The sequence below is a fragment of the Boleophthalmus pectinirostris genome, unplaced genomic scaffold, assembly GCF_026225935.1.
Source record: "Boleophthalmus pectinirostris isolate CB_2022bp ecotype Guang Dong unplaced genomic scaffold, ASM2622593v1 HiC_scaffold_1, whole genome shotgun sequence".
Lineage (NCBI taxonomy): Eukaryota > Metazoa > Chordata > Actinopteri > Gobiiformes > Gobiidae > Boleophthalmus > Boleophthalmus pectinirostris.
In genome coordinates this window covers 12,724,443-12,739,879 of record NW_026570970.1, presented here as the reverse complement: position 1 = coordinate 12,739,879, position 15,437 = coordinate 12,724,443, and the positions used below count along the sequence as shown (strand labels likewise).

General features: G+C 37.9%; 1 protein-coding gene across 1 annotated transcript in view; it reads left to right on the top strand.

Moving 5' to 3' along the window:
* tanc1b (tetratricopeptide repeat, ankyrin repeat and coiled-coil containing 1b) overlaps positions 1-15,437 on the top strand; it is a 289,556-nt gene that overhangs the window by 161,108 nt on the left and 113,011 nt on the right. Inside the window, exon 6 of the mRNA XM_055151328.1 lies at positions 10,280-10,469. Within this exon, the coding sequence (XP_055007303.1) occupies positions 10,280-10,469 (190 nt within the window). The remainder of the gene's footprint in view (positions 1-10,279; positions 10,470-15,437) is intronic.

Here is a 15,437-nt window from a genome sequence, read left to right as displayed (position 1 = left end):
ATACTGTGATTCTGTTTTTGTTTGTTTGTTTTGTTTAGGAAAGGCATCTGACGCAAATCTCACAAAATCTCAGGGCTGAAAATTATCCAAATGATTCTAGTGAAGGTGGATGGAGTTTAAAAACATTGTGGAGCACTTCCTGTGTTACTACATTGCATCACAAGTTGTTTGAGAGAAGAACTCAGCTGAAATATGCAGTGTTTATGTGTGTTAAACATGTGTGAATGAAACAAAACTAAGGCCGGGTATGCTGAGAAACAAATATTTCCCTCCCTTCGTTTTCCAAAATAACATCGTGCGCACAGCGTCGTTTTCAAAAAAGTTTTCGTTTACATCAACCCACATAAATACGCCTTCGAGCGCTGTCATAAGTACGCCAAGCCTCTGTGCGGCGCCTGGATTAGATTCAAACCTGTAGCATTTATTTCATTACAGTTACAAATACCTTGAAAAACGTGCATTACTGAGCGGGCTCGCCTCTCCACAGATATGTTCAGGAAGTGGCAAAATCGCTGATCTATGAGCGCTCATTGGTCTCTGGTCACGGATATGATGCATCAGCCGTGTGTGCAAAAGCAAACATATGAAAAGTGTTTGCACCAGAACAAACGCGACTGCCGCTTTGAACGCTCCGTGATCATCATCAGAGCAAAAGGGAAACATTGGTCGCACTCCGTTTATCTCACTTTACACGCAAAGGCGAAACCGTAGTTTTTCAGAATCCAGAAGAACTTTTAGAAAAATTTGTTTTCAGAGGCGAATTCACCGTTTGCGTGTAAAAGATGTGCACAGACGAAGGGAAATGGTTCTGTTTTTAAAAATACCCGTGTACATGTGGGGCCTAAACTCCGGGTAGGTTTTTTGATGAGGAAACAACATTATAACAGAGATGTTGGAGGCAAAAGATGACTGGGCTTCCATTTCCCTGGGCGCTTCTCTAATTGTGGAATCCAACTTTAATTTGTCAACAACATTTCAACCATTTTCCCAGAAGCAAAAATACAGTTTAGCTGATATTCTATCAATACAATACAAACATGATCTATTATCATTTTCAATATTTTGTTTAGTCTTTTTGTGTGGCTTAAATTTTATACTCATGGGAACAAGGGAAAGCTACATATTATTGTCATCTGCCAGCAATTCTGTTTTCCTGAGTGCTGCTTTATAACAGGTCTTAAACACAGCATGTTGTTGTGTTCACTAAATTACACAAATCCTGTATTAGAGGATCTGCTGGTGTCACAGTGTGTTGTGGGCTAATGCCTGGGGCCTGTTGTTGTCAGGAGGAAATAGCTGGGAAGCACTCAAAACTCAAAAGTGCCTATTAAAAAAAACAGGATGGGCCTAATGAGCTGAGGTTGGAAATCAACTTGTGTGGATGTTTCCTACTAAGCATCAGCTCCAAAGTTTTATTATGTCATGAAGAATGTTTGAAGCTATGTTGATGCTAAAATATGAATGGAAAATTGCTCTGTATTACGAACTGACGTGTGCTTAAAAATGCAGGTAATAGGAGTGTCTCTATTGGCACTTTGCAGCTGATGGCATCAACATTCCCCTGTAAGCACTGCTCTGTCTGAAGCTTTCTTATTTATCTAATTTGAGTTGTATTTTAGCACAATCTAACCAGAAAGAACTGACTTAGTTGGAGCTACAACAGGTGAACTTATTTTGTACTTAACATTACAAGCCAACAGTGCAGTTTTTCAGTCTTTTAGGTTTTTTTTGTTTGTTTCTTTTTTAGTCTTTTTCAGTTTAGTCAGTCTCTTAGTCAGTCCTTCAAACACATAAACCTGACCATGAATGCTTGTGTTGATCACTGGCTGCTGAAAATGTGTTGTCTAAATCAGTCCATTCGCCAGTACACATACATGTAGAACACCCCCAGTGTGACGTCACTGCAAAGTATCAATAGTTAAGGATGCACTGATTCTACTTTTTCAGTTTCAAAGTACATTTCATTATTGTGGCTTTAATTATCTATGATACCAGATATTGACCGATACCCATAAATAGACTGAAAATGCTATTATTTTTCCTTAAATCAAAAATAAAATAAGACAAAACGGATCCAAGCGTGTTATTTACCTATTAGGGATGTAACAATAACCGAAATATTGTGATATTGTGACAAGTCTCTTTGCTTAAGTTAAGAGTTATGGTGCAGCAGTAGCTTAAAAAAAGAGAGGGAACTACATAGACCATGATCCTTTGCTCCATTTCAGTGTAGACTAAATGGTCAAATGGTAAATGGTCACATTTTTCTATAGCTGTTTTCCACCTTCAAGGCACTCAAAGCACTTTACAACAAGGAACCACTCACCCATTCACACAAACACATTCACACACCAGTGTACGCAGACACTGGGGGCGAGGTGGGTTAAGTGTCTTGCCCAAGGACACAATGACAGCATCCGTCTGTGTGAGCTGGAATCACACCAGCCAACCTGAGTGTCAGTGGATCTGACCGCTCAACCCATGATGTTTATGTCGAGAGCGGGATTTGAATTGCCAACCTTTAGATCAGTGACTACAAAATATCGCAATAAATATCATAGTGTGAGATGTAAATTGTGAAAATATTATACTGAGAGATTGGGATATCGTGAGTCTCCACACCATATCGTGAGCTTTCCCACGATATCACAATAAATATCGTACCGTGAGGTTCATTCCGTGACAATATCGTCACGTGAGACTTGGATATCGTTACACCCCTAGTAGCTTTTATTTACCTCTTAAATAACGCTGAAGCAAATATGTAGAAAAAAAAAGTCAATATTTGATTCACCAAATTTCTCAGGAACGCTCTTCTGCTAACTGCACAAACCTAATGTGATGTGCAGCAATGTGATAGTGTTCTGAAGAGGGAGTGACTTAGTGCAGAGAGCAAAGTGAAGGTGAACTCAAAACGTCAAAAAAAAAAAAAAAAAAAAAAAAAAAAAAAAAAAAAGAACTGCGAACTCAAAGCGTCAAAAAAAGAGTCTCCCTTAAAAGTCTATCAATTTATATGTTCAATTCGAATATTTAGAAGCCGATATTTGATTCACCAGATTTCTCAGGAACGCGCTACTACAACTTCACAAACCTAATGCGATGTGCAGCGATGTGTAGTGCTCTGAAGGGGGAGTGACTTAGTGCAGAGAGCAAAGTGAAGGTGAACTCAAAACGTCAAAAAAGTCTACCTTAAAAGTCTATCAATTTATATGTTCAATATCGACTACATGGAAGTCGATATTCGATTCACCAATATTTCTCAGAAACGCGCTACTACAACTTCATAAACCTAATACGATATGCAGTGATGTGACAGTGCTCTAAAGGGGGAGTGACTTAGTGCAGAGAGCCAAGCAAGTAGTAAGTACTCAAGTAAGTACTCAAAACGTCAAAACAAAAAAGTCTACCTTAAAAGTCTATCCATTTATATGTTCAGTATTGAATATTTGGAAGACAATATTTGATTCAGCAGATTTCTCAGGAACGCGCTACTACTAATGTGACGTGTAATGATCTGATAATGCTCTGAAGGGGGAGTGACTTAGTGCAGAGAGCCAAGTGAGGGTGAACTCAAAAAGTCCAAAAAAACCCCAAAAAGTTTGAACTCAAAATGTCAGAAAAAAAGTCTACCTTAAAAGTCTATGAATTTATATGTTCAATACCGAATACTTGGAAGCCGATATTTGATTCGTGATGTGCTAGTGCTCTGAAGGGGGAGTGACTTAGCGCAGAGAGCAAAGTGAGGGTGAACTCAAAACATCAATAAAAAAGTGAAACATATTAAACAAATATTTAGAGAGTGTGAAACTTTACCTATAAAGTTACATAAGCCAGTGTAACTTTTTTCCATTTTTTTTTTGCTAGACATTCGGTCATATCACTTAAACAAAAATGCAATGATGCAACAAAAACGCAAGCTCAGTGCAGTTTCCTTAAGAACTCGTATCATTTATAATTCTCTCTCGCTTCTGATTAAATCTACAAGCACCCTTTTGATTCACTTTTAGCTGGCGGTGCATGCAGTCCCCTTTAAACAGATAAAGTAGGCCAAACACAATACATTGCTACAGGATAATTGGGCTGCATGGCTTTCAGAGATGACCACTGCTAAGCTAGCATCGTGCACGCTATTGTAGACCGCGGTCAATTAGGGAGAAGATGAGAACGAAATGCTTTAATTGAGATTGCCATGCTTGTCTTGCTGTTCAAAAGAAATATGCAGCTCCTTTATGCTCGTCAGACAGACTGGAGAGCATAAAAGGTATCTATTGTACTACAACAAAGTACTTTTTCTACGCTAAAATTCCCTCCAGGCTTATTCCACCGAGACATAACTGTTCAATTTCCCAGCTGTGTTCTGTTTTGGGGAGTTTTGGGGCATTAGGGTGAATGCTATATGCTCTAACTTTGCTTTTGTTTATTATTGCAGATGTACAGTTCTAATGCAAAAAAAAAAAAGATCACCTTATCTGAATATAAAGGTGCACTGTGTAACTTTTCTGGTGGAGTGTCCGCCACCTGCTCATCTCTATGGAGGTGTTATTGTTTATTTCTTTGGAATGTCCCGGTATGGCATTAAGATATCCATTTTCCGTTTACTCAAAAACATGGGTTTTTATTGACCTACAAAACTTGCATTCTCGCTCGATTATGGAACAAATCATTGTCACGATTATTTTGGTCAATATTAAAATCACGATTATTCAGACGAATATTTTTTGTTACATGATGCATTTATTCAGCATTTCTCTATCTCTCTCAAAAATGAAAACACTTTGTTATTGATATGAAAATAAATATAGGCTACAAACATGTAACTTAGAGCAGTTTTGTGATGTATAAAACATAAATAAAATATATTCTGAACATGAAATAAGACATAGAAAAACATAAACATATCCAAAATAAACTATATATCCAGCTGTTCTACAATATCTATATTTAAATAATGAAATAATTATACTTATTTATAAACAAATATCCCAAAATAAACTTTGTTAAGCTTGAAGTGTTTTAACTCGATTATGAATTTGGAGATCGTTTGACACACAAATCAAAATTGCGATCAAAATTCAATTAGTTGCACAGAATTATGTGAGTGGGCTTGCCTCTCCACAGATCTGACATGTAACTTGGCCCATTTCTTTTTGGTTAGAGGGGCAAGCTGAGTCGGCATTAAACATATCCATCACTATTTATTCAATAACAGTTCAGTAAGAGTTTTTATTGACCTAAAAACTTGCATTCTTACTTTGAGTGGGCTCGTCTCTCCACGGATCTGGCATGTAACTTGGACCTGTGGTTTCACATGCTGTCTTCGTGGAGATACATAAGTTTAATGCCATACTGTGGAACATTCCAGGCAACAGAAAATGGCAACATATTAGCATATAAAGGGACAATTTCAAAGCTTGACCTTATTGGAATAAATTAAAGTCGTACAAAAAGGACCAAAGAAAACCAGCCTCTCTTCTCTCAACTTTTTCTTCTATGGAACTGTTATTGCTTATGAAGAAAAGCATTTGACAGACTGTCCACCTGAAAAGTTACACAATGCACCTTTCATTTCTTTTCTAGTTAGAGGGGCAAACTGAATCGGCATTAAACATTTTCATCTCCCATTTACTCAATAACATGGGTTTTATTGATGTAAAATCTTGCATTCTTAGTGTGAGTGGACTCGCCTCTCCACAGATCTGACATGTAATATGGACCTGTGGTTTCACTGCTGTCTCCGCAGAGATAAATAAGTTTAATGCCATGCTGTGGAAGATTCCAGGCAACAGAAAATGGCAATAGAAAGGGACAATTTCAAAGCTCGACCTTATTGGAGTAAATTAAAATCGTACAAAAAGGACCAAAGAAAACCAGCCTCTCTTCTCTCAAGTTTTTGTTTCTATGGAAATGTCAGTGCTTATGAAGAAAAGCAAGCAAGAAAAGTTACACAATACAGCTTTTACCTTCTTCTTTTATGGTTAGAGGAGCAAACTGAATCAGCATTAAACATATCCATTTTCCATTTATTTAAAACAAATTTTGATTTTTATTGACCTAAAAACTTGACTTCTTACTGTGAGTGGACTCGCCTCTCCACTGATCTGACATGTAACTTGGCCCTGTGGTTTCACCTGCTGTTTCCGTAGAGATAAATAAGTTAAATGCCATACTGTGGAACATTCCAGGCAATGGAAATTCAGTTTCAAAGCTCGACCTTATTGGGATAAATTAAAATCGTACAAAAAGGACATAAGAAAACAAGCCTCTTTTCTCTCTTTTGGGCTCAATTAATTAAAGCTGTACTATGTAACTTTTTGTTTCTATGGAAATGTCATTGCTTATAAAGAAAAGCATCTGACAGACCTTCCACCAGAAAAGTTACACAATGCACCTTTCATTTCTTTTCTGGTTAGAGGGGCAAACCGAAACCCTCCAGACTGAAGCCAAGGCTGAATACGAAGCCAAAATAGTTTTACAAATCACATAAAAAAAAGAAAAGATTTTCCAAGTCCCCATCTCCTATGTCACAAAACACACATTTACTGGTATTATATGCTCAGACTCTGTTCTTTTTTGCAATGCTTTCACGATCCTTAGCCCATGTGATGTATTTTGGTGTAGTGTTTTTACTTGATATTCATAGCGTACTCCAAATATGGTACAGAAACTCGAAATGGATACTGCTCATGTTGGAAGAATGTGGGTTTGTTGCCAGGTCAGACAGTAAAATTACATCAAGAGGCAATTTATATGGAGATGGTTCAGAGCTTACAGGGGCGACGCTTGCAGATTAAGCTGGACTGGTCTTTGTCCGAGTTAACATGCACACTGGAATTAAGTTAGCTGAGAATAATTCATTTCAGTTGGGTTTTGTGTTGGAGATGTAGCCTGCTGTACTTTTCGGACAATGGGAGAAAAGATTGTCCTAGAATTGTTTGTGGAGTGAAGATCTTAAAGGTGTAACTTTTTGGTCGGTGGTCTGACATTGCTCTCCTTGGAATGTTCCACAGTATGACATTAAACAGCTCTACTGTACATTTATTCAATTACGAGTGGTTTTATAGCTCAAAAAACCTAGAAAAACAGGCGTTCTAACTGTGAGCGGGATCGCCTCTCTGCAGATCTGACCTGTAACTTGGTTCGGTTTAGTCTCCGTACATATAGAAAGGATTAATGCCACACTATGAAACATTCCAGACAAAGCCATAACATCTCAAGGGAAAAAAGCATTTGCTGAACCTTTCACCAGAAAAGTTACACAATGCACCTTTAAGTCTAGTTCTTTGCCACTTCAGAAAGATTTTTTTAATCTGTGTTTGACCTTGGGAACATAAATAAAAGCAGTGATGGCAACTACCGTATTTTTCAGACTATAAGGCACACTTAAAATCCTTTAATTTTCTCATAAATCGACAGTGTGCCTTATGTATTAATTCGGGTTGTGGTTATTGACCTCGAACCGTTTTCATGTGGAACACGGTGTTCAGAAATCTGACTTTGGTAATCTACGAAGCCACACTGCTTGATGGATTGTCGGAGCATCATGGCTACCGTAGTCAGGAGCGTCGCGGAGTCCGACGGAAGCTGAACCGCATCAGCACACAAGGAGCAGCTGTTTTTTTAGTGCTTATAGTTTATGTAAATGAGCCATGTGGTTTTAACTTTCATTTCTGTAAAACGTAAACAAATGTGCACAAAGCTGCATCAAACACATTATTACTCAATGTATATGTGAGTCCTCCTCGAAGGAAGTAAAAAAATCTAACTTAAATGATCCACCCACATTCACATTCATAATACACATTCACAGGGGACAGGGAGGCGACGTCGGGCGAATTACACCACGATCTGCCAATGGATCGTGGACGCCTGGGCTAAGGGATCAGTCTCAAGTCCGTTTGTTTCACTTAATGCACTTTTATAATCCAGTGCACCTTATGTATGAAAATAGACGAGAGAATTCAACATTATTTATATTGTGCCTTATAGTCCGAAAAATGTGGTACTTTCCAGGCTACCAGACCATGAATGCAAGTGCCTAGTGAAAGGTTGGACTAGTGTGTATTGTGGAGCCATTATCAACAAATGGAAGTTTTTGTCAGGGAAATTCCTTGGACATTGATTAATCAACTAAAACAGGATGAGGCAAAATTGAACGAGCTGATTAAACTGTCCAGTGACTCCAAAACCCTCAACTCACTCCATATTATAGTATAGGGGTCCCCAAACACCGGTCCAGGGCCCAAGACCAGACCGCTGACCATCTGGTATTGGGTCCCACAGGAAAATATTATATATCTTTCAAACTTTCAAAGGAGTTTTACTTCTTTTTTCTCGTCTACCACCATCTATGTGTTTTATTCTGGAAAATATACTCCAGTACTTAACCTGGTAAACAGCCAACATAAATATTCAGAAAGTTTTTTCGTTATTACTGGCCCTGCCCACCTTCCATTGGCCCCTGAAAAATGTTTTATGTTTATTACTAGTATATGAATAGAAAATTTGGTCGGCTAAGTTTGGTCAATAAACTGGCTGACCTGTTAATTGCCTAAATAAGGAGCTACAGAGCGAAAGTATGGGATTGGTCAAAATGCAAAATATGTCTATAATAGCACTCATAAAAATTGTGTTATTGGCATTGACCATCAAAAATGAAACTTGGTATGTAGCTGAGATATTTTTATTACTTGTTTCTATTTTATTTTTACTTGTACTCACACATTTATATAATCATGCCTTATTTAACACCAGTCTCTTGCTATTTTTGCTACTTTTTAGAATTTATTATTACCATTTATATATGTTTTTCTCTTTGTTATTATGATATATTGTGATGTTTGAGCTACTGTGTCCAAATAATTTCCCTTGTGGATCAATAAAGTTTGTCTAAGTCTAAGAATAAAGAATGAGAAACCTTTATTAGGCCCTTGAAGCGCAATTCATTGCAGCCTCCTGGCCAATCACGCTCAGACATAAAGTACAAAAGTATATGGCATGACAGTGATGTAAAATTAGTATAATGAGAGCTCTTCTTAAGTGAAACCTCAGACAGAGTTCAAGAATCTAATCATAGAAGGTATAAAAGAGACGGAGAACAAAGATTAGCTGAGGACAAAGTGTGTCTCTAGTTGAATAGTTAGTGTATCCATAACCAAAAGCTCTTTAGTAAATTCAACTGAGCAATAAAACTACCTTGCTATTAGTTATCGTGAGTTTATACGAGGACTGTCACGCTAACAAACTTTAGAGTACTATATATTGTTTAAGAAAATATAGACGATAAAAGATAATACTGAAACTAATTTATGACATTGATTCTGTACATCCTGAATTATTTGTTCAACCTTCTTAAGCTTAAAGGTGCATTGTGTAACTTTTCTGGTGAAAGGTTCGTCAAGTGCTTTTCTTCATGGAGACTAAACCAGGCCAAGTTACAGGTCAGATCTGTGGAGAGGCAACTTCACTCACAGTCAGAATGCTTGTTTTTCTAGATATTTTGAGCTATAAAACCACCTGTAATTGAATAAATGTGAGGTAAAACTGTATAAAGCCCTACTGTGGAACTTTCTTGGCAGAGAAATGACATAAAAACAAGCAGGTTACCGGCCCCGACCAAAAAGTTGCATAATGAACCTTTAAATTTAATCATAGAAGAGGAAAAATAATAATAAGTTACCCACTAAGAAAAAATACACACAATAAATCTTGATCCCCCCAACATTATCATTCCATCTATTGACCAAAAAATTGATTTAATAATTATGGTGACACTCATAGCTGATACTCGGGGTGTGAAAAAATATTGAAATATCGATATATTGTATCATTTAATGTAATGATAAAGTATCGTATCGTGGGCTGCTGTATCGATATATCTCCAAGAATATTTTTTGGTATATTTTACTTAATTATTTTGTTACAACGCTACAGTTTTGCTACATTTATGCAACTACATTTGACATTTTCACAGTTTTGATGATTAAAATTTGTGTGTTTCATATTAACTTTGCACAAGAAGTGGTTTAACAAAGACTTTTAGTATCATGATTTAGCCTTTATTTTTTATTGAAGCGTATCAAATCGATTTGAAATATATCGTATCGAATCGAAAGCTCACTGTATCGAGTTATGTATTCGTACCGTGGCCTATGTATCGAGATATGTATCGTATCGTGACCTGTGCATTGAGATATGTATTGTATCGGCAACTTCTTAATGATGCCCAGCTATACTTGATATGTTCCTTTCTCTTCTAACTTCAGCTGTGTTTTCTTTGCAGTGCTCAGTGACCAGTCAGGGGATCAGCCCCTGCTCCACCCTGACCAGCAGCACGGCGTCCCCCTGCACCGACAGCCCCTGCTCCACCCTCAACAGCACCACCAGCCGCCCCCCCCTCACCCGCTGCAGCCCCTGTGGCACCATCACCAGCCCCAGCTCCACACTCGAGAGCAAAGACAGCGGGATCATAGGTATGTGCACTCTACACATTGCAGACACATTACAGACACATTACAGACACATTACAGACACATTACAGACACATTACAGACACATTACAGACACATTACAGACACATTACAGACACACTACATACACACTACATATACTACACACTAGGGATGTAATGATATGTTTTTCCCACGATTCGATATGTATCTCAATACACTGGTCACGATATTAGTTCGATTTTGATACGTTTTAAGATGCAAAAAAAATGAGTATAATATAATAACACTATGATATGAAACATCACATACATTCCATACAGTACATTACAGCTCAACTACTGTACAGTTGTAGTTTATATGTGAAGTGTTTTACTTCATTTGGTTCAGTGATTTACAGCTCAGACTTTTGATTCAGTGAAAATAAGATCAGAGTTTCACAGGCTATTTTATATTTTATAGCCAGTCTGCTCTTCATATAGAGTGGTAGGGGAGTTACACTGTCATACTTTTCTTTCTTAGATGATGATTTGACAATTTCTTTAGTTCTCTCACTGCGTGCACACGCCTCATGCCTGTGTCCCGCTGCTCTGCTCCTTCCAGCAGAGACACTTGCTCCTCCTACACTACTGCACTCTGACATTTTCTTTCTGGACACTCAAACTATGTTATAGATATGTCTCAACGGACTGTTTTCTGAGTATAACTTATGTGACAGAGTCTAAGAAAAAGATTGCATATATCGCGAGTTGCGTCACAGGTGCGTGTATGAGTGCGTTTGATTAAAGCCTATGTGAAGCCAAAAGCGATTCTGAAGTATTTAAAAGTAAATATCTTTGCCATTTCTGGGTATATCAACGTAAAACAAAAAGTGACTGAAAGATCTGAGACGGACGCTGCAAGAACTGTTTTCCTTTCGGACCAAAATAAATGACAACACAGCGCGCATGGAGGAACACGTGTATCGAACGAACACGTGTATCGAATCGTGAGACCAGTACCGAATGATCTGATATTATATCGAATAAAGTTGCGTCCCTACTACACACTACACATACTGTACACTCCACACTACATATACGCTACATTTTTTCTTACTACATTTGATATATATACAGAAGACATCAAATATATGATGCAAGTTTTATCGAATTATCTAAAGGAAAATGTTAAATAGCTCTAATTTGAGGATTTGGTTTTCCTTTTTTCCTTTCTCCAGTTCCATACATCTTACTCCATATATGTGACGTCTTCTGTGTGTATATCAAATGTAGAAAGTAGTAAACATACATAAAAAACACTGAATGAGAGGATGAGTCCAAACTTTTGACTGGTGCAGTATATACGGTACACACGTAGTACATGATGGACACAATCACGGCTCAATGATCGTGTCCTCTACACTAAAACCAGATGGTACATATGGAAAGAGTGCGCTGGGCTCCGAGGGGAACTGATGGATTTACGATGGGATATTACTCGCTTTGTGTTTCAGAATTGGAGGTATTTGTATGAAAGCTTTACGGCGATCCCATAGGTCATAAAGTGATTGTAAATAACAGAAGCATGGGAGGTAGTTAAGGTATACAGGTGGTGATTTTTAATGGGTACAGGACTATATTTTTATACAGGACTACATTCATACCATACTCCAAACAACTCGTCCTTATGTAACAGATAGATTTATGTCATGTCAATCACTATTTCATCCTTACAAAATCTTGTATATAGCTAAAAGATATATTTGCATTACTATATTGCTATTGTTTTTCATACTTTACTTTAATTCTGGCCTTATTTGAGACCAATCTCTTGTTATATCTGCTACTTATTTTGAATTTATGTGATGTGTGAGCTAATTTCCCTTGTAGATCAATAAAGTGTGTCTAAATCTAAGTAGAGAGAATATGCAAATTGGGAGCACATAACAAGACAGCTGACTGACTGATAGATGGATGCTTTATTTGTTATTACACATACAAGTTTTAACAACATTGTAATTTAGATCAGGGGTCCCTAACCCCTGGGCCGGGGACTGGTACCAGGCTGTGGGTGATTTGGTACCGGCCCCGAAAGCACAAAACCCCCCACCCATATGCCGTGTGGACCGTCCAGCCACCCACCACCTGGTCTGAAACCAGGACTAAAACAGGTCTAAAACCGGTCTAAAACCAGGACTAAAACAGGTCTAAAACAGGTCTAAAATACGTCTAAAACAAGTCTAAAACCAGATAGGTCTAAAACCAGGACTAAAAACAGGTCTAAAACCAGGACTAAAACGAGACTAAAACAGATCTAAAACCAGGGTAAAAACAGGTCTAAAACAGGACTAAAATAGGGTCTAAAACAGGGTCTAAAACAGGTCTAAAACTGGTCTAAAACACATCTAAAACCAGGACTAAAACAGGTCTAAAACAGGTCTAAAGCACATCTAAAACCAGGACTAAAGCAGGTCTAAAACAGGTCTAAAATACGTCTAAAACAAGTCTAAAATAGGTCTAAAACCAGGACTAAAACAGGTCTAAAACCAGGACTAAAACAAGACTAAAACAGGTCTAAAACCAGGGTTAAAACAGGTCTAAAACAGGACTAAAATAGGGTCTAAAACAGGGTCTAAAACAGGTCTAAAACCAGGACTAAAACAAGACTAAAACAGGTCTAAAACCAGGATTAAAACAGGTCTAAAACAGGACTAAAGTCAGAACTAAAACAGGGTCTAAAACAGGGTTTAAAACAGGACTAAAATCAGAACTAAAACAGGGTTTAAAACAGGACTAAAACAGGTCTAAAACCAGGACTTAAACAGGACTAAAACATGATTTAGCCAGGACTTAACCATGCCACATGGACCGATTCCTCCCATACCCATTGTCTGATATAAAACCGGTCTGTTTCGCAAAAAGTTGGGGACCACTGGTTTAGATGGTAGGAAGGCTGAGATTCTGAGACTATATGGACCAAACTGACCTCTTGTTTTGGAGGTAGGGGAAACAGAGGAAACCTATGCTGACACAGGGAGCATGCAAACTGCAGACAGATCTCGGAATTTAACCCATAACCTGCTGACTTTTATTGTCTTAAAAAACAGCAAGAGGTTAATTTTAAACAGTTTGCAGTGGTCCAAAGTTCAGGTTTCACAACTTTACTAACAACAACTAGCATGCTAACACATACTTCCTCATTATCAGCCAATAAAACACTTCATAATTAGATACAAACCACACACAGCTGATTTATTTTGACCTTTAGAGCTGCTTATACAACATATCTGTGCAGGGGGAAGATAAATTTTGCTCACATACGTGGTAAAAAAAATTTAGTACAGGCTCTCTAATAATTATTCCACCTTGTTGCCAAAAAAGTCACAACAAAAGCACAAAAAAACTGTACATTGTAAGCGTGATTTTTCCTGCGTTTAACAAGTACTTGTAAGGAAATTCCCAGACCACCTTGAAAATCCCAGGAATGCAAATGAGGAGCCAAGTCACCTGCACATTGAATAGAAAACAGGCTCAGATAAATTCTTATGGAAACAGCAGTGTGGTGTGCCGGGGCCAAAAACAAAGTCGATAATCTCCACTCAGCTTTGCACCGAGCATTAGGAGACTCATTTTAAGAAGGAGATAAGAGCAAATAGAAAGGAAAGCTGCTGGCCGTTTCTTTGTACTTATATTGCAACATTTATCCAGTTCAAAACAGCCTACAAAAGTGATGCCAAAGGTCCATGGAGGTCACACTGTCCCCATAGTATTTATTAGAGTAATAATATGCACGTTTGTGATTTAAACTTGTTTTATTGCTAATTCTTTTTATGTGCACACCCCAAATCTGATCATTATCTGATTTCTGTAGTTGTCAGATTATGAAAAGGCCGTGTTAACAGTCACATCTGGTGTTCAGATATCTTTCCGAGCGTTCACATCTGCTGGTTTTGATAAGAAAAATGTGCAAAAATGTAGAACGAGCAAAAATGAAAGAAAATGTTAAAGGGACACTCCGGAATTTTGGACATAGGACCTAATTTTCTAGTGAGCCAGAGTGTTGGAGACGTGTGGAGACACTTATATTCCATCCAGTCCTTGTATTTGTAGAGGTCGCTGGTGCTAGGCTAGTGCATGTCAATGGCCATAGTTATCCTGCCACTAAAAACAGTCTTACCCACTCCACAAAACATCCGAAGCAAAACTCTAACTATGCCAGACTGTCGATGTTAATGTCTGTGTTGATAGAATAATGTTTGAAGTAAAATCAGCCTTGCATTTGAAGGACTTATATCAGCAGCAGCAGTGAGTTGTACTTCCTGATAGAAAAGCTTGGCAGCGGCGGACTGACATATGAAAAAATAGTCCCTCAACATGCAACGATTCATGCGATGCAAGGTTAGTTTTATTTCAAACATTATTCTATCAACACAGACATTTACATCAACAGTCTGACATAATAATAGATTTGCTTCGGGTGTTTTGTGGAGTGGGTTTTTAGCGGCAGGATAACTATGGCCATTGACATGCACTAGCCTAGCACCAGCGACCTCTGCAAATACAAGGACTAGATGGAATATTTTAAAAAGTGTCTCCACACATCTCTAACACTCTGGCTCACTAGGAAATGAGGTCCTATGTCCAAAATTCCAGACTGTCCCTTTAAAGGGCCAATATTACTCTATTTTCTGATCTATGTTTTATTGCTGTTTCCTCGTCACAAACACACCTGGAGTTGTGTTTTGTTTCATTCAAATGTTTAATACACAAATCCTGCATGTTTAGGCTGAGTTCTTCTCGCAAACAGAAAACACTTTGTTCCACCTTGTGATGTCATGTAGTAATACAGGAAGTGCTCCGCTGTGTTTTCAAACTAAACCCATTTCACTAGAATAGTTTGGATAATTTCAGTCCTGGAATTGCCAATCTCTACTGAACTAAAGGTAAAAGGGTTAACTTGAAAACTACTGCTTCATGACATCACAAGGTGGAACAGAGCATTTTGAGCTTT